The sequence below is a fragment of the Centropristis striata genome, chromosome 12, assembly GCF_030273125.1.
Source record: "Centropristis striata isolate RG_2023a ecotype Rhode Island chromosome 12, C.striata_1.0, whole genome shotgun sequence".
Lineage (NCBI taxonomy): Eukaryota > Metazoa > Chordata > Actinopteri > Perciformes > Serranidae > Centropristis > Centropristis striata.
This window is the reverse complement of record NC_081528.1, coordinates 18,797,239-18,825,085: the sequence shown is the minus strand read 5'-3', so window position 1 is coordinate 18,825,085 and position 27,847 is coordinate 18,797,239. Positions and strand designations below refer to the sequence as shown.

General features: G+C 36.7%; 1 protein-coding gene across 1 annotated transcript in view; it reads right to left on the bottom strand.

The window, feature by feature from the left end:
• il1rapl2 (interleukin 1 receptor accessory protein-like 2) overlaps window positions 1–27,847 on the bottom strand; it is a 647,845-nt gene that overhangs the window by 18,663 nt on the left and 601,335 nt on the right. The window contains exons 8-10 of the mRNA XM_059345612.1: window positions 27,377–27,509; window positions 16,758–16,903; window positions 93–233 (exon numbers count right to left, since the gene is read on the bottom strand). Of these exons, the coding sequence (XP_059201595.1) occupies window positions 93–233; window positions 16,758–16,903; window positions 27,377–27,509 (420 nt within the window). The remainder of the gene's footprint in view (window positions 1–92; window positions 234–16,757; window positions 16,904–27,376; window positions 27,510–27,847) is intronic.

Below are 27,847 nucleotides of genomic sequence, written 5' to 3'. Positions count from 1 at the left end.
AAGTTCTCTGCTCTTCCTGCTGCCATATGGCTGTTGATGCAAGCCCTGATTCTGTCTGAAGTGAAAGTGAGCAACACAAACAACAGGCTTACCATCTTCAGTTTCATCACTTCCAAAGTGTCTCCTGTAGCAGAGCATGATCTCCAGATTGTAACACTTATAAAGTGCTGTCAGGACTCCCAGCAGCAGCAGTATGACCCCCAGACCGCCAGCCAGCTCCAGACGATACATATCTACATTCCGAATCATGCAGCAGAAAAGAAATCCATGAGATTATACACTATAAAAAATGTCTGTAGATTTTACAGTGAAAAACTGCTAAACCATGGCAGTAAAAGACAGTGAAATGATAAATGGGTTACCGGGAATTTAGTTTCAGTAACAATGAAACACTGTAAATGTATATGTCAGCCAAATCACTATTTTTCACATTTTTATTTTTTTTTAAATACATTACTCCACTGTAAAATACACTGGCACTGTGTTTGTAGCAAAAATATACTGTAATATATATACAAGCCATCATTTTTGTATTTATTTTTTGTAAAAAATACTTTAAATGTACTAAACACCATATCTATAACAGAAATTTACTGTAATATTTAATGGTAAAATCTTTAATTTATCCAGCATTTATAAAGTATTTTCTTGTCAATTATATGGCAGAACAGCGTTTCTTTTGATGGTAAACATTTTATTTTTTGTGGTAAAATATGGAATAAAATGTCAATCTTAAACGGGAAATCAACAGTGCTGATATAATTTTACTGTAATATTAGAAAAAGTTGCACCGTATTTATTACGGTAAAGTTCTGGCAACCACAGCTGCCGTTTTTTTTACCGTAAAAACAACAGGTTTTTTTTTTTTAGAGTGTACAGTTGATCGGGTTTGATTCAAAGCATTACTAAGAGTTAGATCAGTCTTGTGTTGATTTTCTTCTTTGATTTTTACAATCTGGTTTGATCACGTCTGCGATGCCTAAACATAAGTAGTTTTTATTTAAATGTACATATTTCATAGCGGCATCCCAGTGCTTTGGTATACTTTTACCTCCTGCAAAGCTTTATTAGCAGCAGTGGAGAGTGGAGAGAATGAGGACGGGTTGCAGCAGTTCAGAAACGTTGACATTGAACATATTTATGATTAAAAAACATCAAGGTTCAACATTTGTGTGGTTTGCTGACTGTACTGTCAAGATACAGTATGCCTCACATTTCTGCAAGTAAAGCACACTGAACTGGACTGAACTGATTGAGGCATAAACACGCATGCAGACTCACACACACGAGCCAGGTGTGTAAGTGTGTAAAACTTCTGCAATACCACAGCATCCAGCTGGCTGTCAAAAGCTAATTATAAATGTCCGTTTCTTTCATTTGCTCATATCGAAATTCACAGTATAATAGGCAGTATTCTGTAGTGATGTGCCAATGAAGCCTCATGAACCATTTTCTTTATTTTCTGACTCCACTAGATGGAGCTCTCTGATCAACAAAGGGCTGAAAACACACTTGAATACCATTGCTTTAGCCTTTTTCAATAAACCAAGGGTGCCATCTAGTGGGCTCAGAAAATAAAGAAAATGGTTCATGACTTTATTGGTACTTCACTACCTATTACCATCAGCTACCATCAGCCACAATAAGCACCAAAAGCCCTGATCTGGTGAAATTACATTTACAACCGATTCAGATGTTGTCAAATAATTGAATGGGCATTAGTTAGCAGCTATCGTTCCATGAGTATGGGCAGGTAGTGGGCTGCTCTACCTCCTGGTAGGACCAGCAGGTCATTATCAGCCCGTTCAATGGGCTGCTATATGAACTTGTGTTGTTTAGTGGCACCCTCTGCTGGCTGTAACAATTTTGAATGACACCAAGGTGGAATTAATGTTTGAGTGTGAAAGCGAAGGTTGAAGCACAGAAATTGATTAAAAAAGCACAAAAAGTTGCTCTTTGGGTCGGTGGAAGGGGAGGTGGACTGGTCAAAGAAACCCAGGACTCTGGTTCGATCCCTGACCATGGCAGCCTACATGTCGTAGTATCCTTGAGCAAGATACTGAACCCCAAATTGATGCTGATGCTGCATTCATCGGTGTGGGAATGAATTCCCAATGGTGGCAGGTGGCACCGTTTAGGGTAGTCTCTGCCACCAGTATGAATGTGTGGGTTAACAGGTGAATGAGCGCAGTCTGTAGTGTAAAGCGCTAAGTGCAGGTCCATTTACCATTTACCATTGAATGGGCTGAAAACAACCTGGGCTGGTATAACTGCAACTTCTATACATTCAGTTGTGTGCTCTATGTTGAGATGTATTGAAGATGCTTTTGATCTTATGTTGCAAATTAAGGTCACTGAATCAAAGTGGAATTGGCCAAACTAGAGGAACAAAACACACAAAGTCAACCTCAACATAAAGTACAATGTCTTGACTAAGAGAGACAGACGACCTCACGTCAGCATGTTAGCCTGTGTGTGTGTGTGTGTGTGTGTGTGTGTGTGTGTGTGTGTGTGTGTGTGTGAGTGTGTGTGTGTGTGTGAATGAATGATAGTGCTATCATAGGCAATATGAGTGTATGGGAGATTAATGGAACATGGCTGGTGAATGACACCATGGGAAATATGATCTATTACTATCTCTCTCTCTCTCTCTCTCACACACACACACACACGCACACACACACACACACACACACACACACACACACACACAGACTCATCTTTTCCCTTTGACTTTTCCTAGAGCAACTACATTTTATTTATGTTTATTTCTTTTTAATTTTGACGCAATCTTGTCATCTTTTCAATGCAGTAAAAGTAAAAATTTAAAACTAAACAATACTCCCTAACCATATTACATTACAGTACTAGTGTGTCATCAGAAGTGTAAAGCAGCAGTCAGCAGGTTTTTGTTGCCACCTGGGAGAACACAACGCCACCTACTGGTCTGCAATCATCCACAGGGAGGAAAATACTCCTCTACCTCCTGCAGTCATCTTTAATGATCTAATGTAACTTTTTGTTTTATGAATGACAACATAAAGCATGTACTTTTCCCCACAGTCAAGTGAAGAATGTAAGAGTTAGACATGCATTCAACAGGGCTATCAATACAAATTGAAAACTGTAGAATCGTTGATCACTGAATCAGAATATTACACATTTTAAATCGTATCAGAGTCGACAGTTTAATTGTTACTTCCTTAGTTCTCTTGTCAGGTTAGTGATAGTGTGTAATAGCAACTCTCAGTCTGCTCCCACTGTGCACTCGGTCTTATATGTTACAGTTCATTTGACATTTCATACACGTGTAAGTGTGAAGGCCTTAATCAGAGATGTAGTGATCAGAAACCCTGAGCTGAATGTTAATTACATACTACTGTTCACTTTATAGTAACCACAATATTAGAAAGGGATAAACCTTGTACTACTTTGCAATGGTTAACAGGGATGTTTTTCTACTTTGCTTTAGAAAAGATAAGCTACACCACCAAAAACAAGCTTGACAAGTTTTGGAAAATCTGGAAGGTTTTCTGTAATTTCCTTAAGAAAAATGATTTGAAGTAGATGGCTGGAATGATGAGCTGAACTGAAGATGTATTTATCTTTTCAGTTTATCTTGATTTAGTATTCACATTTCGAGCTTTACAGACATGTATCTCTCTCTGTGTGTGTGTGTGTGTGTGTGTGTGTGTGTGTGTGTATATATGCATTTATTTATTTACCTATTTTTCATTTATTTATGTTTCTACAACCATGACATATTTTTTGTGGTTATGAATGTCTTTTTTTTTTCTTTTTTCCTTCCAGTTATTTATTTATTTATTTTATTTTAATCATAATTTTTGCTATTATTATTGTTGTTGTTTCCTTGTATGTGCCTTCTTGTTCTATGTTGTTCACCGTTTGTAAATTAACAAAATGTGCAATAAACATATGTTTAAAAAACAAACAAAAAACAAACAAACACAATATTAGAAGGGTTCTAGTGTATAATACCAGCATTTAAGAAAAACTCTTATAGGGCAGTAATATCCCTACATGAGTAAAAGTAGCAATACTACAATGTAAAAATTATGGGAGAGGGTTAGGGCCAGGTAGAAGAAGAAAGTAATGAGAGGAGGAAAAAAAAAAGTGAAAAAAGTCAAAATGTTGGGAATAAAGTCAACTCTTTGAGTTTGGTAAAAAAAAAAAGACCGCAAGCTACAACCTGATTTTCTTCAATACGTCTAATATATTTCTGAAATATTCACATAAATTACATAAAAGCAGATTTTAGAGGATTTTATTCTACTACACCCATAAATATTGTGCTTATTGCTAATTTTTCATTATATTATTGATGAAAATCAATTTGTAGCTTGCAGTCTACCTAACTGTTGGGATGGTCATGCCGTTCCTATAAAACTTATTGTCAGGGGAACAACCAGTCTGTAAATATCTTTCCAACTTTACAGAACACAAAAAGTTGACTTTATTCACGACATTTCGACTTTTTCTCTCAAAATCGCATTTCAACTTTATTCCCAACATTTCAACATTTTTTCTGGAACTACATAATGACAAAAAAGTCATTTTTCCTCCTACCTGGCCCTATTACCTTTCCGTAAAAATACACCAGTGCTGCATGTAAAATTTGAGTATTAAAAATAAAAACACTTTTGCCGTACTATTCATTTATTATATAGAACTATATATAATATACTATATATTATTAAAATTGTGATCACTGACCCATTAAAATGTGGTAGAGCTAATATTAACACAATATATTTTATGAATTGATTATATGTTCTCTATGTATAATCATAAGTAAAGCAATAACAACAGTAAATAAAAAGTACAATATTTTCCTCTGAAATGTGCTTAAGCCAAGTACAAACTCGATTCCAAAAAAGTTGGGACACTGAAAAAAGCACTCAAGATACAACAATTAAACATACAATAAAAAGAGTAGAAATACTTCTAATGCTTAAACTGGGAACTTTGTTTTTTTGTAAATATATATACTCATTCTGTTTTATTTATGTTTTACACAGCATTCCAACTTTTTTGGGAATCTTTTGAAGAATTTCACAGGTGTACTGAAGCACAGTACACTACCTTTTTTATGGATTTATATTTAATTTACTTACTCACTATAGGGCTTTTGACACTGCATGTCCATATTATCATTATTACTGTATGTGCTTCACACAGAACCAGCAGTTGTTTGTGTTTTTCAAAAAGATTGATGTTTGTTTTGTACAACTCTGTTTATTTTTTGTATGTATTCAAATTGATATGCTCGGGATAAGGGGTTATGGAAAACAGATGGATACATCTGTTTTCCATATCTGTTTCCTGCCGTGGTGATGAGACAGTTGATACAACAGCATGTTAAAGAATCAGAGCTGAGGGGACGTCTGTCGTCGTCTACACCTGCTGCATACATCGATTTCTACAATTTGTATATCTTGTGTGATTTGAATCTTCTTATGGAATATAAATGTAGATTTCACATGTGTCATCAATCATCTACAAGTGTCAGCCTGATTGGTAACTCTGTCATGTAATGGATATTTTCAGATAACCCATACATAGTTATTCATACACTGTAAAAATAATGTCTGTAGATTTTACAGTGAAAAACTGGTAAAATACGACAGTAAAAGACGTAAAATAATAAATGGGTTAATTCAGTTTTAGTAACAATGAAACACCGTAAATGTATAGATCAGCCAAAACAGTATTTTATACATTTTTTTAAATAAAAAAAAAATATATACTGTAATATATATACAAGCCATCACTGTAATTTTTGCATTTATATTTTGTAAAAATACTTTTTCTAACTGTTAAATGTACTAAACACCATATCTCTAACAGAAATATATTGTAATATTTAATGGTAAAATCTTTAATTCATGCGGCATTTACAAAGTATTTCCTTGTGAATTATATGGCAAAATATCGTTTCTTTTGATGGAAAAACTTTTTATTTATACAGTAAAAAATGGAATAAAATGTCAATCTTAAACAGGAAATCAACAGTGCTAATATCATTTTACCGTAATATTAGAAAAAGTTCCAACATATTTATTACGGTAAACTTCTGCTAACCACAGCTGCTGGTTTTTTACCGTAAAAACAACATTTTTACAGTGTACATCGGTTTCTACAATTTGTATATCTTGTGTGATTTGAATGTCCTTTATGGAATATAAATGTAGATTTCACATGTGTCATCATTTCCAAGTGTCAGCCTAATTGGTACCCCTGTCATTTAGTGGATATTTTCAAATAACCCATACATAGTTATTCATACATATAACATTCACACAGTCACCCTTCAGTCACAGTCCTCCTCTCTCACATACTTTAAGTTTAGGCTGAGAACCAAACTGCTTACATTTTATAGCAGTTCAGATATTTAAATATATTTATTCATTGATGTTCATACTACTACATGCAACAACCTGTTTAACTTATTTAACATGCTAAAATATATTTTCTCCAATGTGCAATATCTGTAAAAATGCAAAGTACTTTCAGGAAAACAAACACACACAAAAAATATATATATATTATAATATATATAAATATATAATATATATATATATGTGTGTATATATATATATATATATATATATATATATATATATATATATAATATATAAATATATTAATAATACATGCCAAATAGCAGAAATTTATGTATATGATGTGTATAGAATGTATGTATATGTCTTATTTTTTTATATTTTCATTCTGTCTTCTATATCTGTGTGTCTGTATCTGGGGCTGCTGTGACAACTAAACATAAATGGCACACAGTGAAAGCTCCTATGATTGAACTTTCAACTGGCTTTCTCAGCTTGTCTACATATCATACATAAATAAAGTTATAACCGTAAACAAAACATGTGTATTTTCATTAAATAGATGGATTCCAGAGGGTTAACAGTACATAATGTGTCTGCAGTTAGCACATCTCACCAGTAGGCGGCTCTCCAACACTACTCTGAGCTGCTCCACCACCTTCACTAACAGAGAGACTACATAGTGTACAGTAGGACGAGATGGGACAGCTGAGAGCGGGAGAGGAGGGAGGAACGGAAGGGCGGTCCGAGAGGGGAAGAAAAATAGTGAAATTTAACTAATTACCAAATATTTGCTCTGCAGTGAAGTGAACTCAAATTGCTTCCATTAGTAATGAGACACATTTAGCAGCCTCCACCCATCCCTCTCTCTCTCCTCCCTCTTCACTCCATCACTACTCCCCCCTTCATCTATCTCTCTCAGATTTTTTCCATTAGTAATGAGTCACTTGCCACCGTCTCCTGATATCAGCACACAAATGGGAGCAGAATTTCAGCGCTGAATTTTAATTATGCTTTCCACTTATTAGGCATAAAAAGAGAAATCAGCGGTAATGGTGGAGGTGCCTGCATGTGTGGAGCGGGATTGACTGAAATAAATATCAATCAGACTTTTTACTTGGGACACCACCATGCTAAATTACACAGCCTTCACCCTCTGTCTGTCTGTCTTTGTCTTCACTTTGCTTCCACTCGCTTCATTAGAAGAGGACTTAGCATCTGTTGCCAAAGCAATTTGTCGAGGAACAACATTAATGATGATGAAATAAAAATAGCCTTAAAGTTTGTCTCCCAACGTACCATCTGCCTCATTTTTCATTGGAACCGTGAGATGATCAAGTGCCCAAAGTTGCAGTTTATTTTAAAGCAACTAGAAGCCAAAGACTAGCTTCTAGTTCTTCTAGCAACTATTAAAGTGACATGGTACATCTCAACTTCTCTCTAAACTCTAGATCAGATTGATACTAAATGAAATGGTCAAACTCTAGTCTACCACATGTGGGTGTTAAAAGTAGCAGTGTGTAGGATAAAGTGGTGTCTACACTGCAAAAAAACATGAAGCTTACCAAGTATTTTCTTCTTATATCTAGCAATAGTATCTTAATTATATTGTTTTGAGTATAATTTACCTACTGACCATAGCTTTATGTGCTTATTTAATTATTAGTATTATTATTATGTGCCTATTTAATTATCTTATTGTTTAAAGACTTGTTTTCAGTATTGACATTGTGAGATTTTTCATGCTTTTCAAGCTATTCAACTGTTGAATATGGTGAGTTTTTACCTAAAATATTGGTTCTAGTTGAGAGTTTTACTTGCATGAAGTTTGGTATTTCAAAAGCATTTTCTACCACCAAAAGGTGCTCATTTTAAGTATTGCCGGATTATTTGGGCTTTTTAAGCCACAATTGCTCAAAATAAGTGTATTTGGATTTATTTCAAGACATTGATTTTTCCAGTGCCTAGATATGTTTTACTTACTTAAAGAATTCTTACAAAGAAAAATTTACTTGGCAGTTAATATTACTTGTTTCAAGCAGTTGCTAGTGTAGTGTTAAAGTTGTAGGTTGCAACCAACTGAATGAACCTACGGGGGCCTTCAGGTTCCATAAAAATGTTAATGGTCATCTTTCTAGTCCCTCCATGCCAGGGATTCCCCAAAGTGTGGTGCGTGGACCCCTGAGGGTGCACGGGCTGCTGCTAGGGGGTGTGCGAGATGAAAAATGTAATGGTGGTCTGATAATTACACAATAAAGACGTGTAAATAAACATTTCTTTTGTAAAATGTAAAATCAAAAACTGTAATATTAATAAATAAATAAATGTAGGCTATTCAAAATGCACTTCATCTTAAAATGAAGTGTAGAAGAAGTTATCTTCTTCCATTTTTCCAACCTGTGTTATGATGGCGGGGTTGTGTTCTCCACGCTCATTTAAACTTGCTGCAATTTTTGTTCAACGCGGCTCAAAATATTATAACATTTTTCCCGACTTATCTGCTCTCTGCCTCTGATCTCGAGCCTGTCATCATCCTCTTTGCTCTTAAAAGTGGAAGCTTGTTCATAACTTTGTTGCATAATATTGAAACTGTGTTCGGATTAATTCAAATGTGAGACAGCATTGTTGTGATGGTGATTATTTTATTATATGTGTGTTCTGGTCATTTGAGCATGATTAAACATGCCGCCTTTAATATGGCTATAAAAAAGCTTATTGCATTTTGGTTTTTTTTGAAGGTGTGGGGGATTGGGGGGGTGTCAATCCGTTTGGGACATAGAAGGGGATGCGCGGCTAAAAAAGTTTGGGAACCGCTGCTCTATGCCATTCCCTCTCAAACCCTCCTCCCTCTTTCTAGTAAGACTCTCATATGTCATGGTGGCTGAGGGCAGCTCTTTCTGCTCTGTCAGTTGCAATAAGTGGGTGTGTACGGTGTGTATACTGTAGGTGTGTGTCTCTGAGTGAGTGAGTGCATGCGTGCAGCGTAGATGCATCAAGCCATTCCCCCAGGTCACTGCAGGGTGAGAGCACACCCTAATTCAATCACACACACAGTGCATGAAATCAAGCTTCGCTAACTTGTGCTAACTTAGGATACCTTGTGCTTTGTTTAGTCTGTCGTGTTGTGTTCAGGCGCACCAATGTGACCCGATTAGCTTCAAGGCTTGAGGCCAGGAGACGCCGGAACAGTCTGCTGGCTAGTTAGCCCACTTAGTGAACTTTTCAAAAAGTAGCCTATGGCTGCTAGAGCCGGAGATTACTTTGACTTTGTTCATTGAAACTATTGTTCGGTTCAGTTCAAAGGTTAATAATCACTGACTATACATCGCTGTTTAATACGGCGTGACTCTTGTTAGTTTAGTCTCTTAAACTCTGTCTGCTGCTGGTTCAACGGTTTTGTTCAGTTTCCGTAGAAGCACTTTTGCTTTGGTCTCAGCAACTATCTCTAAAAGAGAAATCTCATCATGACTGTGTCTGTGACTTTTGTGCTCTTTCAATATGCTTTTGGCCAGAAAGGAACATACTGTGTATCAGGATTGAGCTGCGAGCGTTGCTTTTAATGAACAGTGAGGGGAGCTCCACTGTTAACAGCTACTGGGTCTCTCCATTCGGGTTAGAAATTGTGTTAAAAAGTGCTCATTCATTCTTACACTCAATGCCTTTAGCTGACACCACAAATTTGAAAGTTTGAACAGAAAAAAGAAAGCCATAAACACAACATCAGGGTTTGAGTTATGTGGTAGCCCCATATGGATAACTCTGACCTCTATATTACCATTATTCTAATCACGAATACACAATTATTTTTTCAAATTATTCTATTATGTTAAACACAATTGGCTTTACATTGGAGTAAGTTAAAAGCCCGCGAAAGTGTGCCAAATACAGTTGCAAGAAGAAGTATGTGAACACTTTGAAAGTACCAAGTTTTCTGCATTAATTTGTCATAAAATGTGATCTGTTCGATAAGATTTGTAATTTTTCCACCATCACTATGAATGATTGATAGATGTGTTCAATATGAACATGAAATATTTGTTGTTTGTGTGGTATTAGGTTAAGCACATTGTGTTTGTCTATACTTGGGACTTAGATGCAGATCAGATCACATTTTATGATAAATTACCGAGGTAAATGCACACAAACACAAACACAAACACAAACACTAGGGAATTCAAAAGGGTTCACATATTTTTTCTTGCTACTGTATGTTTCACATGAACGCATCTGTGGTTACTATGCCAACATTTATTTTGGCCACTGCACTGCACCATATGGAGAGTTGGATGTTGATGAATTCTCTAGGTTCATTGTCATAAGTGAGTAAAGTAAGCTCACATCACACAAAAACACCCACTGTTAATATGAAAACATTGATATATATGTAGTTGACCATATATACACTGGCGCTCAAAAGTTTGGGTTCACCCAGAAGGTATACCACACAATTGATGAAATAAGTACAAAATGAATTGAAATATAGTAAAGACATTGACAAGAGTAGAAATAATAATTTAACCACTACAAATCTCCAACTTTACCTCTAGAGACTCAACCAGCCAGAGGAAAGATCATTTTATTGCTTCTTAAATCAGCACTAAATAGTTTTCAGCTGTGCTAACATAATGATCAGGTGTTTTAATGATCAATGAGCCTTTCACCACTATAAACCTGGGTTAATACAATGTGCCACTTGAACACAGAAGTGATGTTTGCTGACAATATAAAATAGATATTCCATAAGAAAACCAGCAGTTTCCAGCTTTAATAGTCATTTACCACATTAACATGTCTGGACTGTGTGTCTATTATATTATTATTATTATTTTTTTAAATTGTGCTTTTCTTTAAAAAATAAGGACATTTCTAAGTGACCCCAAACGTTTGAGAGGTAGTGTATTTGGCCAAATAAAGATTATTGTACATCTACTTCAGGTGATATTCCATCTTTAGCTGTCCCATATTAAAAATTAAAATGTTTTTAAAAGACCAATGTGTTTTAAAATGTTCATGAACTTCAATTCAAAATCATGCAAGGACAATGTAATTTTAGTTCAAATTAAACCTTTTTCAGGTGCCTCTCTAATAACACCTGAAAATATACTGCTGTATTGAGGAGGGTGGTAAAATGATTTTTTTTACACGTATATTCAGTTGTTTGCGTAAATTACGTAACTTCCGTGGCTCACAGTTTGTGACTCACTTTATTTTACATAACTTATTTTTTTACATACCTTAGATTTTGACATAACTTCCTTGGTTCACGTCATCCTCGTAACTACTTCACTTACGGCATTTAAATACATTTATTTACTGTTTAATCTGTCTTTTCGTAAACCTAACCAGAAGTTTTTTGCCCTAAACCTAGGTCAGTGGTTTTGTAGCCTAAATTCACAGAAACTGCAGCTTTTTTTTTTACATCTCGAATGTGTATGCATAAGAACGTGTGTGTTTGCTCAGAAAAAAATAATGAAGGTGCTTACTGATTAGCTATAGATTGTTCTTAGGTTCACAGGAGAATGGCACTTAAACTGCTATAGGTGTTGAGTTACACTGAGTGGAGACTCTTCCAGGTCAAAGCTATTATCTCTGCTCATTTCCTTTCAATCTACACTGATCACGGAGGAAATGCAGATAAAGACTTAGACAAGAAGGAGTTTAAAGCTTTCGGGACTACTGAGATGTGAACAGTGCAGCCCAATACTATCTCTTCTGGCTAAATAGAGAAATAAATTGGAGAGAAAAGAAAAGCAGGAAACCAAGAAAGAGGGAAGACGAGTGTTTTTTCAGAACCACATTCAAAGCAGCCCACTTCATTTGGAATCAAAAAGGAAACAGGTATGAGATGCACATCAACACCTACATGGACAGTGCTCCAGCATCCAAAAGGGAACCCACACATGTTGTGCTGCATTTTCAGTGTGATCTCATTTGAAGCTGATGGAGCAGCTACACATAGAAAACACTCTGCTGCTGGAGCTGACAGGGACACTTTGAACTGACACCTGCTTCAAGTTCTAGCTACTTGAGTATTCCACTGTGTGTGTGTATGTCTTCCTTTATACCATATGTGAAATTTATGCCATGGTGAAGTACACTCAGATACAGGACCATGCATTTAAACACTGTGTATATATGTATAAGACTGTATAAAATAATCTGTAATAATCTGTTTTGCCATCAGGGCCCCTCGACTTTGGAATGCCCTGAGGACCTGAGGCTCGCTGAATCACTGATTTATTTTAAGTCACTTCTTGCAGTCTATCTATCTATCTATCTATCTATCTATCTATCTATCTATCTATCTATCTATCTATCTATCTATCTATCTATCTATCTATCCATCCATCCATCCATCCATCCATCCATCCATCCATCCATCCATCCATCCATCCATATGTATGTATATGTGTATGTATATGTAGGTGTGTATATATATATATATATATATATATATTTATTTTTTTTTTTTTCTTCTTCATTATTGATTTCTGATTTTGGCAGGAGTTTTATCCATGCTTGTTCTGTCAAAGCACTTTGTGAACACTGTTTTTAAAGGTGCTATAAATAAAGGTATTATTATTATTATTATTATTTGTATTATTATTATTATTATTATTATTATTATTATTATATCAATAGAGTTTAACATTTTGGCTAGAGACAAACACACAATGTACTTACTGGAATAAAGTTAATAGCTGACTTCTTGTGGTGTCTTTTAATACAACAGAACACTGAGCAAGACATTTTTAGGCGATCAAAATGCTCCAATTCCCTTTCTTTCATGAAGTAAAAATACACTGTGAAAGAGACGAAACACCCCAAAACCAGTTCAAAGCTACCTTCATCATGGTTTTTAATCACAAGGTCGCCACACCCTAAAGCATATCCTGCTTTATTTTCTATTTTACTCTACCCTGATCCATAATTTACAAAATGCACATCATGCTGTGCTGAAGAAGACTTGAAATTAGAGATTAAGACCATAAACTCATTAGTGTAATGTTTACTGAGGTAATAAATCATATGAGTGGTAATGTAATTTTCTCATAGACTTCTATACAATCTTACTTCATTTGGCAGTGAGTAGAGTCGCCCCCTGCTGGCCATTAGAAAGAATAAAGATTTAATGCCCTGCATTGGCTTCCCTTTTTAAGTTTCTACATTTCACTTCTTTTATAGTCTTTGTTTCAGGTTTGATCACACACAGATGCAGAACACACAAGCACACATGTGTACACACTGTATTCATCCAGGTAATTACAGTGTAAAGTGATGACGACCCCACAGTTCTCATCCTGACCCACTGTGGAGGTGTGTGTCTGTGTGATCCTGTGTGTGTGTGCACTTGCGCCTGTGTGTGAGAGTCCCTAGGGTGCTAGTTAAGTATAGTAAGATAGATTTGACACCCAAGGCATTCAGCAGGAGTCAGATGGGGAGTGAGAAAGAACTGTTTTTAGTCCTCCTTTCTCTTTCCCTCTCTTCTTTTCTCTTCGTCTCTGCAAATTTCCTCCTGCACCCCTCAGCCTCCCTATCTTTACCTCTCTGTCTGCATCTATTATTTCTCCCCTGTTCTCCGTTTCCTTGCCTCGTTCTGTCTCCTACCGTTTCTGTGCCTGTTTATCTCTTTCCACATTCCCCCTCCCAGTTCTCCCTGTCCCTGCTTTTCTGCTTTACGTACTTTTATTTCATATTCTGGGCATTCATGCAGAACCTCTTCTTCACCGAAAAATTGAGGTAACAGAGACAATTCATCTCCTCCTCCAGCGCTATTTCTTATTTCTCTGTCTCTCTAGGTTTCTCTCTTTTTCTCTGGGTCATGACCTTTGACTCCAACAGGCCCGTTCTCTCTGCTTATCAGATGGAAAACAAGATACTGCAGGACTGCTGAAAATGTTTTACAAAGGGAGCTCTGCCCTCATGCATTTTCAGCTGAATATTTAAAGCAGTAACTCTGAGATACAGTGTTTTTTTTATTTTTTATTTTGCCTCCATCTGTGCTGCTCAGCACTGTTTGCTTTACCACACTCTCACCTGTCAATCTACCAGAGTGTCCAGTACTGGAAGATCTTTTCTCGTGGTCCGTCTGTGAGTCCATAATATGATACTATTTTCATTTTTTTATCTGTTTCAGAGCAGCTACCCAAATGTTTGAAATGCATCTTTGGGAAGTTTTTTATATCTCGCACATTTCATGATGACAGCACGCATTTAAAGTCTTAATTATCTTGGAAGCCGTTCACATCCACAAATATTTACTGGGCTGTAAACGTAGCATCGGTTCCTGAGCTGGCGGAGTGTTCCTTGTTAACAGAATCATAAAGAGAAATGGAATATGTCCCAGGTAACTAGAGCAGATACAGTTTTATATTTAGCGTGTCAGGGTAAAAAATAAAGCTCTGCATTTGGGACAACACACTGTGGAAGCCTTAAATCCAAAACTTGACTACTTGTTTACTGTCTGTTTGATAGTACATTATCTGTGAATCAATGTTTAAGAGCTTAGAGGAAGAGTGACGTTTTGGGGGAATTTACTTATTTGCTTTCTTGCCAAGAGTTAGATGAAAAAAAATGATACCACTGTTACATCTTTGTGCTCAGTATGCAGCTACAGCCAAGAAGGGGATTAGCTTCGACTGGAAACAGGGGGAGCAGCCTACCTACTGTTTTTAAAAAATGCATATACACTTCTAAAAGGTAATAAATTAACATGTTGAATTGTGGTTGTTGCATGAAATGAATAAATGAAATAAAAACAGAAAGGCACACACTTTTTCCTGGTAATCAGTCGCTAGTTGGGGTGACTCATCATCTTTACTTTTACAATAGCTATTTCCCCACATTCCTGTTTCCTGTCTTCTCCTCAAAAACGACCCCATGTGTCACTTGTACAGCAGCTTATTACGACCTGTTACTGATAGGTGGTATCCTCTAGTGGCCATAGCAGTTATGATGGGAGGCTGCTGTATGATGCAAAGGAGGAAGTTAAGGTAGTGATGTGCTAATGAAACCTCATGAATCATTTTGTTTATTTTCTGACTCCACTAGATGAAGCTCTTGGTTAAAGCAATGGTAATTGAGTGTGTTTTTTAGCTCTTGGTTGAACAGAGAGCTCCATCTAGTGGAGTCAGAAAATAAAGAAAATGGTTCATGAGGCTTCATTGATACAACAAGTTAAGTATTATAAAGAGCAACAAAGTCCACATAGTAGGAGGAAAAGGTAGGGGTGGATGTTTGGGTTATTAAAATCAGAACCTTTAATCAGAGAACACTGTTCACTGTGAAACCTTATCAATGGGCAGCTGTGGCTAAGATGATAAAGTGGTCGCCCACAGATCCAAAGGTTGGTGGTTCGATCCCAGACCAAGACAGCCTACATGTTAAAGTATCCTTTGGTAAGATACTGAACCCCAAATTGCTCCTGATGCTATGTCGTCTGTGTATGAACTGTCTACTGGTGGTGGCATAGCCTCGGCCTCCAGTATGAATGGTGTGAATGATGATCTGTGATGTAAATTTGCTTTGAGTGGTTGATATGACTAGCAAAGCACTATCCAATGCAGTCCAATTGCCATTAGTTACATTTATTAGAGGTGTGAATTTAGGTGTTAACTGCATTTTGTGTCCACAAAATTAAAATAAATCAAGAAATGTTTGGTCAAATTAGAGAAAATTCTCAGTCTATTCATCTCACTTCAGTCTTTTTATTTCTCCATCATGAGAGTCAAACCTACAGACTGACCAACAAAGTATAAAATATCAATACTTGGCAGCCATGGATCTATATAATATTGCCACGCAAAATTCTGCGATACTATGCTGTATTCATTTTTTCCCGCCAACTCTAACATTTACCATTCAAACTACACTTCAACTTATTACAAATAACAAATAACATTTGGCAATCTAACTGAAAGTGATCGAAAATAACTTTCTATATATTTCTAGTTTATTGTTTATTACAGCAGAAAGCAGCTATGGGGTGCCACATGGCTCAGTTCTAGGCCCTATTTAACATTTCCTGCGCTTGTAAAACACATATTGTTAAACTTCTGTTAAATTTGCTAATTGATTGATGTTTTTTTATATTATATATTTATATTTATAAATATATAAATATATTTTTGGGTGATGTTGATATTATCTTTGATTATGGTGGTTTCTATGGATACAGACAAAATAACAAATTTGAGCCGCATGCCTTTTTTTAAACGAGCAATTTACTCTAAAGCATTTTGTAATTATCATTCATTTCATCTGTCACTCCCGTAGATATATCGTTTAAAGTGATGATAATATGATGGGGCAGGTTTTTTCTACATTTGAGACATTTCTTTGGTTCTGTTTGACTAAAATGAGAGGGAGGAAAGAGAAGGAGAGATAGTAATCTACCTTTCTTCTGCAGTATAGCACTCCCGCTGCGCTTCCCTATGTGGTTCTCCACATAACAGGTGTAGTTGGCGAGGTCTGCCTCCTCCACAGCATCAAACATTAAGGATAGCTCCACCTCCTTCTCCCCTAAATGTTCCCTCAAAATCCTGCACAAACACATAAAGAGAAGACAATAGTCACAGACAGCAGGAACATTTCTTTCCCCCAAATTGACTACTTTAAAAACCTTTTAAGGAAGACGAGCAGAACACAAACACGTATGAAACATTAGATGGGTTAGAGTTTTCTCCCAGATTACCCCTTAAAAAGCAAGAAGGAAATGAGAGAGGCAGGGAGAGGAGAAGAGGGAGTTGGAGAACAGAGAGAGAAGTAAACATTTGTAAATCTTAGCGACAGGTGGAGATTCATGTCCCTTAATTACTCCACAAAAAGCTGTAAAAGGAGAAAGAGGATAACAGGAGAGAAAGAAAAAGGAGAAGAGAAATGGAAGTGGAGCAGGGGTGAAAAAGGAGGACAGAGGGAGCAAGGAGGCATGTGTAGAAAACATTGGTGACAGCTGGATAAAAGACTCCTTATGGTGAGGTCATAGTCCTCTAAAAGCCTGCGAGGAAGAGAGGAGGTGGAGGAGGAGGGGACTGATCTGGTGTTTGGTCACCTCTGAGCCTGATTTAAGGTCAGATTGAGCCACAACCAGGGATATCTGAGGTCAGATGAACTGTGCTGACATGGCAAATTCAGAGCAGTCAGCACAGATGGTCCCTGAACATCACAGAATGGATTCTTATTCTTTTTTTCTAATTAAGATTATAGTTTGTATTGTATTGATTGCATACATACAGTCATGGAAGTATTATTAGCCCTTGTTTTCTTCAGTTTCTTGTTCATTTTAATGCCTGGTACAAATAAAGGTACATTTGTTTGGACAAATATAATGATGACAACAAAAATAGCTCATAAGAATTTAATTTAAGAGTTGATATTAAGACATTTTCCATGGTTTTCTTGCTAATAAACAAAATCCATATCAAGAAAACCATGGAAAATGTCTAGATATCAGCTCTTAAATTGAACTCTTATGAGCTATTTTTTTTGGTTATCATTATATTTGTCCAAACAAATAACAAGGGTCTAATAATTTTTCCATGACTGCATACATAACAAGCAACATTTAATAAACGGTAAATCTAAAGAGTTCATATCTAATTTTTCTGTTGATACTCATTTTTGTGATTGACATGAATGTTTCATGTGGTTTTAAAATTTTATCAAGACAATAAGCCTCATTTACCAACCGTTTGTAAGAATTTTTTTTTTTAAACCCACTTACGCAGTTTTCTGACATTCACCACAGATTCTTATTATAGTTGTTGAATACGTTAACACAACACATTACCAACAATGTTTTCATAAGATGACATTAAAAGATGACACAAAAGTTATTTTTAAAGTTATTAAATCTAGAAATTAATTATTTGTTTCTTACCAAGATAAAAAAAACTTTAGATTTAGAAGTGTCAGATCATTTATCTTGTTTTAAGAGTTAATTTCTTATTTTAAGTGTTCAACATCCTTATTTCTAAATTTAATAATCTTAATTTAAGAAATCTTGTCAAGTGAAATTATCTGTCCATGCAGCAAGATCATTTCCTCAGATTTAGTGGTTTTTCACACATTTTTTGCAGTGTAGGGCAGGTCATGCCTTCACCATCATAGAAAGAAAGGCTTGGCTTCCTGTCTAGCATCACACGTAAACTGTTTCTGTTAATAGGAGAGGAGTTTAGGTAACAGTCGATCACAGTGACCCCATCCTGCTATTAAAATGACCTGTCCTGTGGTCCAGGTCCAGGGAGGGTTATTTTTTAAAGCCAGTGTCTTGTGAGGTGAACTCACTGTCAACTTCTAATACTTGAGTATTCACAGGTTGAACCTCAGAGGAAATTGCTTTAGACTGGGACAGGACCAGAGAAAATGTGAACTAAGACAAATCTGGACATGCTTCTGGAGACACCGATGTGAAATACTGTGTTCCAGTATGGCAGGTCTTGTGTCTGCAGAATAAATGAGGCATCAAACCAAAGATAAGCAATATCTATAGTACTACATGTAAGTTATATCAAGACCGGCTTTCAAGTCTGTCCCACAGAAATGTATACACCATGTAACCTGAAACATGAAAAGCTTTTCTAATAGAAAAAACCCAGCAAAAGGATTTCATTTTCAATTTGCTTGATGAAGTGGCTGAATTCAAAGTGAAACCCTGCACTGTAGAAATTGCCTTGCTCACAAAACTCTATTATTTGGTATGGTGGTAAAGCTGCCTCTGACAAACCGACAGTAGGCAGTACATGTGCACAGAGAAGACTGAGCAAAAGTGTTAGAATTAGGATTCTTTTTATACAGAGATGTGTAGATTATTAACCCCTTAACAGTTCATAACCAATTAAAAGGGTATGTTTGTGTGACAGGGGATCATAAAGGGGAGATAGCAGGTCAGCAGCAGATGTCAGTTCAAGTCATTTTTGGGTTGATACTAGTAAAGTGACAATGAAGCCTCATGAACCATTTTCTATGTTTTCTGACCCCACCAGATGGCGCTCTTGGCCTTAAAAACAGGCTCTTGCAATGGTATTTGAGTGTGGGTTTTTTAGCGCGATCTAGTGGGGTCAGAAAATAAAGAAATGGTTTATGAGGCTTTGTTGTCACTTCACTAGTTGATTCCATTTGTTACAGTGATTTGTTGGTAAGTTTAAAAACATTTTTTAACACTCAAGAGTTGATAAAAATTATCAAAATTCCTCCGTTTTTGCCAGCTGGATGGCAAGCTTTTGCTCTGGAAAACTTTTGGTTTAGGCTGTGATTATCCTAAAGGGTACAACAGGTCATTCCAATACCAAGTATGCAGAAATATCCAATCACAAGAGGTGAAAATAACACGTTTGTACTTAGGACTGGGCGATATATCGATATAAAATATGTATCAATACATTGTTAAATGTGATATGGAATGCTGCCCTTACTAGGGTTTGTCATATTTAGTTATTTTGTAATGTTTGTTATTCTTTTCTCATATAAATATATATATTTCAGAAAAAGATTGACCTATTTAATTTCACAGGCTATTTTTATTTAAGATATTTTTTTAATTGAATGTGCACTTTATGGAGCTTTGATTAAAAAAAAAGGTACTCCTGTTGTTATACAGTATTTATGTTCACTTAAATAAACAGTTTCAATAAATCTACTTGTGACATGTCATATTTGACTTTGACTGAACATTTGCTCTCACTTTTTGATAAAAATATTGGAATATATATCGTACATCAATATTCAGCCTTAATATATCGGGATATGACCTTTGGTCCATATCGCCCAGCCCTACTTGTACTGCATGAGCCTGGTAGCATGGTGTTAGCATAAAGTTGGCATGTCCGTAAGGGGGAGACTCGTGGGTACCCATTTTTTATGCAAATATGTTGAGGTCAGGGGCCAAGGGACCCCATTAAAAATGGTCATGTCTGTTTTTCCCTCAATAAATTAGGCTTAACTTTGCACAGTTTCAGCCTTCGCAACAAAACATCAAGACATGATTGGCGGATTCCATAGGCTTAAAATTTAAGGAAATAATTAATTAATCAAAAAAGTAATGAAAGGGGCAAAAGAACACAAGTTGGCTGAAAAATAAGAAAAATGAGAGGTACATTTTCCTGTTCATCTTGGCGCTGGGAGCTGTGTTCTAGGCTGGTTTGGTGTGAATTTAAAATGACTGACCAAACTGAAGGACAGCAGGATTTTTGAAGAATCAGCATTCATATCAGTAAAAACATCAGACTGGCCTCAGGACTGTGTTCTCCTCGAGCGTTACAGTGTGTGCTGCTGGTTTGACTCATGTTTGACTTACAGTAGTCCAGACCGGCCAGATTCTAAAAAACACAGAGGGCTTGAACCACACGGGATTTAGCACAGGCCAACCATGACAAGCAGAGATGAGGGAACATGAAAACTCACCGTGAAAATAACCCTATCTGTCACTTGAGGCTTTTATCCAAGTGCCTCCATGCAAGGAATTTTTGACACACACACTTTTAGCATGAGTGGTCGCTGTGGGATTTGAACTCCCAACCTTCTCAATATTGATGCTTCTTTTCCTTTCCAGAGACAACAGAGAAGTAGGAAAAATAGTGTCTACGGTAAAGTACCGTATTTCCTCAATTTAAAGCCGGGCCCCTATTAATGACCGGCCTCATTTAGTAACCGGGTGTAAAAACAATTTTTAGTAAATAAAAGCCGGCCTCTTTTATAAGCCGGGTGTCTTACCGGTGTTATGTCAAAGTCTGTTCCCCCGTCGATATGTGTCCCCCTTACCTTAACCTGCACCAACCTGACCCCTGACTCCAACCAGTCCTCCTTTAAGTTGCTTAACATGAGCCCAAGTTTACCTTAACCCCAAACAGTTCTCTCTACAAGGCCTAACCTTAAACTTAATTCCTACCTCCAACCGCGAAGGTGATGCTACGGAGAACACCATTCAGGAATCATCATTTGACGGTAACAGATTTCCACACAACACCTGTATTTTGAAGTTTGGCCACACGAGTTAGTACTGTAGGTAAATATCGTTGTTTCTCCTGCTGTCCTAGTCATTCTCTGTAAAGTCGAGCCGTTTACGCTTGTTCTTCTGGGCTTTTTAGTAGTTTAGACATTTTAAATCCTGCTTCAAATGAACATTCAGCATGCTGTTCATTGTTTGTTTACATCCCAGTACTTCCAATATGGCCGACATCCGGGTACCTGGCTACAATGCGCTGTGTAAAACACTAAAAAGTCCCGGTCAGAGCTGCTCTGATTTTCTTTTTTTAATAAAAGCCTCCTTCAAATAATAGCCTGCCCCTATTATTAGCCGGGTCCCAAACTGATTTTTATTAATAGAAGCCCCGGCTACTATTTGTGGAAATACGGTAGTCAAAATTACAGACAGAACCGTGAGATTGCAGAAGTTAAAGATTCCTGAAGAAATACATGAAATGACTGGGATCACCTCTGAAAGTGTTTCTTTTCCTTCTTGTTGCTCCCCGCTGTCTGTCAGTGGTTTTAAGTGTCTGAATCACTCTCATGTCTACCAGGTCAGAGCATTAGAGGTCACACCCAAAAGCACTGACTTGCTAAAATCCTCGATTAAAAACACATCACTTCCGCTCTTCCTTTTCTCACCTCCCCTCAGATAACTCTCCATATCCATCTGACACCCATTTCAGACCTCCTCTCTTTCTCCTCTTCCACCTCTCCCTAATCTATAACTCTAATGCTGTCTTGACGTCTGCTATTAAACACACTCTTTCCATCCCCTGGGTAGTGAATAATGACTTCTTCTGCTCATCTTTGATTGTTTTTATATCACACTTAGCAGACGGTTAAGATCTCATATGTCATGCTCATAAAATACTAATGGGATTATTAAAACCTGCACTTGGCAAGTCTTTTTCATAGTGACCAAAAACCTCCTCTCCGGTCTTCACATCCTTCTAACTTCTACCCTTCAACATCAACAGTGCACAGTTACAGTTACGTTAAATCTCTAACCTTTACTCTTAATCCACTTAGGGCTGGGCGATATGGACCAAAAGTCATATCCCAATATATTTAGGCTTAATATCGATATACGATATACATCCCGATATTTTTATCATGAAAGCAAATGTTCAGTCAAAGTCAAAGCCAAATATGACATGTCACAAATAGTTTTATTGAAATCGTTTACTTAAGTGAACATAAATACTGTATAACAACAGGAGTACTTTTTTTCAATCAAAGCTCCATAAAGTGCACATTTAAATTAAAAAAAATTGCCTATTAAGTAAAAAAAAGCCAAACTTTTTCTGAAAAAAACAACAACAATTGTATAATAAAAGAATAACGAACATTACAAAATAACTAAAATGACAAACCCTACTAAGGGCAGCATTTATATATAAAAAAAGAAGAACAAATTTAACTTTATTGATATATGCGATATGGTCTAATTCCATATCACATTCTCAAATATATTGATATATCTTTTATATTGATATATCGCCCAGCCCTAAATCCACTGCTAACCTGAACCTAAGGTTAGGACAGAGAGGGCATCCAGAGCAGCAGTTTCTAAATGTAATGATTCCTAATGGTGGTGGAATGTTACATTTACATTTAGTCATTTAGCAGAATGTTACTAAGCACATTTACTCAAGTACTGCACTTAAGTACAATTTTGAGGTACTTGTACTTTACTTGAGTATTTCCATTTTATGTAAGTTTATACTTCTGCTACACTACATTTTAGTGGAAAATATTATACTTTTTACTCCACTAAACTGAAATGCATTAAACTCATTGCACATATGTTCTCCAATTCACTGCCACCTGCCACTTTAACGCGTGTGCACTGCTAGTTTTTTTTAGTATATATATATATATATATGTATATATATATATTTGGCAATTCAGCATGCTTTCAGACCTTTTTCATGAACAGAGAGCGCCATCTAGTGGACTCAAATAAAGCAAATGGTCCATGAGGCTGCATTGGCACATCACTACATATTACCATATGTATTCATTTAAAAATGATTTTTGAAAAGGTAGTTTTCTCCTTCTGACTAGATCGCTCCATATAAAACTAACACTGTTTAACAATCCAAAGAAACCATGTAGACAGTAGCAACTACAAGCTCTGGTGAAAAACCAACACTGAAACAGTGAGGCTTTGCCAGCAGTTGGATTGGACAGCTGATGTGAATTTCAAGCAGGTAAAGAAGCCTCTCCACACTGCTAGACATATGGGCCAGTGCTGCCTTCAAGTGAAAATATGAAGGAAGGAAGGAGCACTGGCCCACATGGAAATATTGTAATTATAAATTCATTGCACATGAACAAACCATCATAGCTGAGTTGCAGAAATGTTGAGCGGCTGGATGGCACTGAAGCTGAGCCAACAACTGCAATAAAACTGATGATTCTGCTTATATATATATATATATAATGTTGGTTGTGTGTTTGGGCATATTTGAACACTTGAGTTCATGACCAGTCGTAATTATATCTTCCAAAGACAGATGCAGGTTCTTGGAGGGCTAACACTTCATGGCTGAGAGTGAAGGAAAGTCTGAAGCTTCCTGTCCATCATGCGTATCGTGCTTGGGTGCTTTCTGTATTAGTAATAATGAGGTGTGTCAAAAATCTTCTCTCTCATACTGCAGGGCAACAAGAATTTGTGATTAAACGTGTTCAAATTGTCATGGAGGCCATAAGACAATATCAGAGCCTATGCAAACAGACAGGGACACTCAGTGGTGCAGCAGGATGGGAGGCGGGAGCTAAACGTGGACAGATTAATGTGCATCGCAGCAGGAGGCTGTCTGGTCTGGTGCGATTGTTGAATCTGGAGTAGTGATGTGATTGGATCAGAGGTGGCCAGAGGACTGGACTGAAAGATGGAGAACTCATCAGGCAGAGGTTAATTTAATACCACGGGGCATGATTAGTTTCAAGTTTAAACACTCTTGCTCATGTATTACACTACTTCCCCAGGAGTGAACAGTTTCAGAGGCCACTGTGTGGTTTAGCAGCTACAGACACCATCTTTCAAACGGAGAACCTGGGTTCAGGACCCAGCAGGTCAGCCAGCAGCCCTCATACTGAAGTGTCCCAGAGAAAGACACTGAAGTCCTCCTGGCTGCAGGGCTGCTGCTGGGAGGCTGACCCGGACCTCTGCCCTCTGACCTCCCAGTGGAGGGAGCAGGAGAAGAGGCAAAAAGATTTTACTTCTGGGAGTAACAAACATTAACATTATTATTAGTGGCTGAGTTGATGACATAAAGTAACTTTTGGGTAAGAGAGAGCAACAGTAACTCTAACTGTACCTGCAGCATTAAATGTAACAATGCTGCAGGTAAGAATTGAAAATTGAGGCTAAGAGGGGAAAAGTATAATCACTGATAATCAATATACCATTTTATTTACAAGTAAACTGAGATTCGATCCTTAAAAACAAATTTTATGAACTAATGAGGTTTAGGCAACAAAACCAACCATAATGTTTTAGTGGCGAACTAAACTAAACTAAACTAAACTAAACTAAACTAAACAGCAGCCTTTTCCCAACATTAAGCACATTTAAAACTGTTACGTTTAGTTATGAGGATGCTTAACCTACTACCTAGGTTAATGCCGCTAAGAGGATAGATACACATTTTTTTTAACCTTTATTTAACCAGGAAATATCCCATTGAGATTAAGAACCTCTTTTTCAACGGAGCCCTGGCCAAGAGGCAGCAAACACAAAATACAGTTACATGTCTACATAAGACACAGACCTTAAAAGCGTTATGAGAAACAAGTGTGGAATTGGCCTCAATAACTCTCAGTTTGGATTTAAAAGCACTCATAGAAATGAAGTCAGTTAGTTTCCAGTCTTTCTGTAGCATATTCCAGCATAAGGTGCAGAGTAAACAAATGCCCTTGTACCCAACTCTGTAGAGCAGAAGGGACCGAAAGCAACAACTGATCTTGTGAACGAAGAGAATAAGAGCCAGCATTTCTTACAGTAATTAAGGTGCAAATGTATGAAGGCAGCAGTCCCAGTATTGGCTTATGAATGAAAGTATACCAGTGACTAGCCCCTGGAGTGGCCATTCCCCAGAGTATGATTCAATCATTTTATGTAGTTGTTTGGATTAGAGGGTTTGCTGTCAAATGTAGTAGAAATAGTGAACCGAGCCCACATTAACTCTTTAGGGTCTATGATAACGTGGCTTTTTTCAAAGCGCTGTAACAAAAAATGAGGTCACGTGGAGCACTGCTGTCGACTTCACTCCAAATTACAGACTTGAAACTTTCTCCAGTTTTTGTTTGATGTTCCGATGTCATGTAAAACCAAAGATATGATCATTTTAATTTGATAGTACAAAAATATTTATCCAAGTGTAAAAATAGGATGGGACGAGGCAGGCGTGGCATTCTGTAAAAATGTAATCATCTAACACTGTTCCTATAAATAAAAATGTTTTTATGGTCTTTTTCTGTGAATATCCATCCATCCATCCATTGGATTGCATTTTTCAGGTCTTAAACAGTTCACTGAGCATATTTGTGGTTTTTATTGTCATAAATAGTAAAATTTGATTTCAGATTTCATGATTTTTGTGTATTTTTGGGCTCAATATGTTAATAAAGTGGGTTAAAGTGAAAAATAGTTGTCAGATCATGTTGAAGTTGTGCTGAGAAAATACCAAATACCAAACATGGGTATAGTAAATATTATGTGGTATATAAAGGGCAAATAGGCTCAGACCCCAGAGGGTTAATAAAGAACAACCCAAACTATCTGTTGTTTACATTCACTATAAGTTTAAAGTCTGAATTCCTGGTTGAACTTTGACCTACTTGCTGTAGTATACACTCACAATTGTCTTATGTACTAAAGGATTATTATATTACCCGTCCACCCACTCATCTTTGTTGCACCACTGGACATATTGTAGCAATGTTGTCATATTAAAAAGTCTCAGCAAATAACGGTAGATACAATGTTACAATGCAATTCATTAAATCAAACTACAAAAATAAATTCCAGGAGGTAATACAACGGGAACAAAGAAGATTTACAAGTGCTCCAGACCTGTTGTAGGAGTCAATTCAATACTTTTTTTGGAGTATAAAAATATAGTATCAATTCTTATAAAGTAAGAGGAAGTTTAGATAAGAATGAAAATGTTCTTGCATGAGGCTCATTGATTTCTCTTTCTGTTTTACTTGAACTGGCTGAAATGGTAACAGATTCCAAGCGGCTTTAAAGTACTAATCTGGATTGAATTTGGAGTAAAAGCTGCCATGCGCATTAAAGAAAAGTTTAATTTTCACATTACACGATATGCATTTAACTCAATTTCCTGAAATGATAATAATGATAATCTCTTTTTCATTCTCCACATTAAATACATACTTAATAATGTTTTGGGTAGAAATGAGTTGAATATTTACGTTTTGTTTTCTGTAATGGATACATATTTAAAGTAATGTTCCCAAACACTACACTCTTGTGTGTGTGTGTATGTGTGTGAGACAGTGTGAGACTACGAGTGTTGTGATGGTTTCCATGGTGATTGGGCAGATTGTTCTAATGATATTTGACGCCCCGCAGACAATCAGGCTTTTCCCAATAGAGCCCACTATAATTGGTCCCAATAGGGGAGAAAATGAATTCAATTTAACTTTATTATTAGTATTCATATTTTTTTTTTTTAGGAAAGTTGAGAAGAAATCTGTCAGAGGGCCCTCAATGACTCATAAATCATAAGAGAGCAAATTAGATAGTGACAGTGTGAGGAGTGCAGCTAGAGTCGAGTCTTTTTTAGAAATTAATTAACAATAGAAACCTGTAAACTGGAGCACTGTAATTGATACTATATGTCATGCAGTGTCTTGCCATATTATCTATAATTATGGGTATTTAGTATTTACTCAACTTTGGTTCATTTTCACTTTACATCTCGTGTAGTTTCTTTATTCAGTCTCCTCTCCTCCAGTCAATGATGCATAGGGATACACAGTGAGTATGACTATGGATTCATGTGGAGGGTATTTACCTGACTTCACTTTCTTTGATGTGTCCCGCTAGTTCTTCAACAAACTTTTCTCCTTTCATCCAGTAGATAATGGGCATTTTGTTTTCTCCACTGTAGCCAAAAAACGCCTTGCAGTCCAGACTGAGAGGCATACCTGCAACACACAACGCAACACTGTTAGAATACAGCTATATAACACCGCCACTGCTCAACCTGCCATGGACACTGCAACATTCTGCACAAAGAAAGAGAAGGTTAATTAGGAAAGCTGAACATCTACAACTTTACCATGATGCTTCATACCAAGCAGCTTGAACAAACGTGGAGTTAAGGAGTTGTTTTTTTCATATTCATGTGTGTAGTTAGTAGTGCCCTTTTGTGACTGATCAGAAAAGCGAAGTGAGGATATGGAGTATAAAGAACAACAATGTCTGCATAGGAAGGCAAGGAGTGGTGGTGGATGGGTCAAAAAAACACACACTGCAAAAAAGG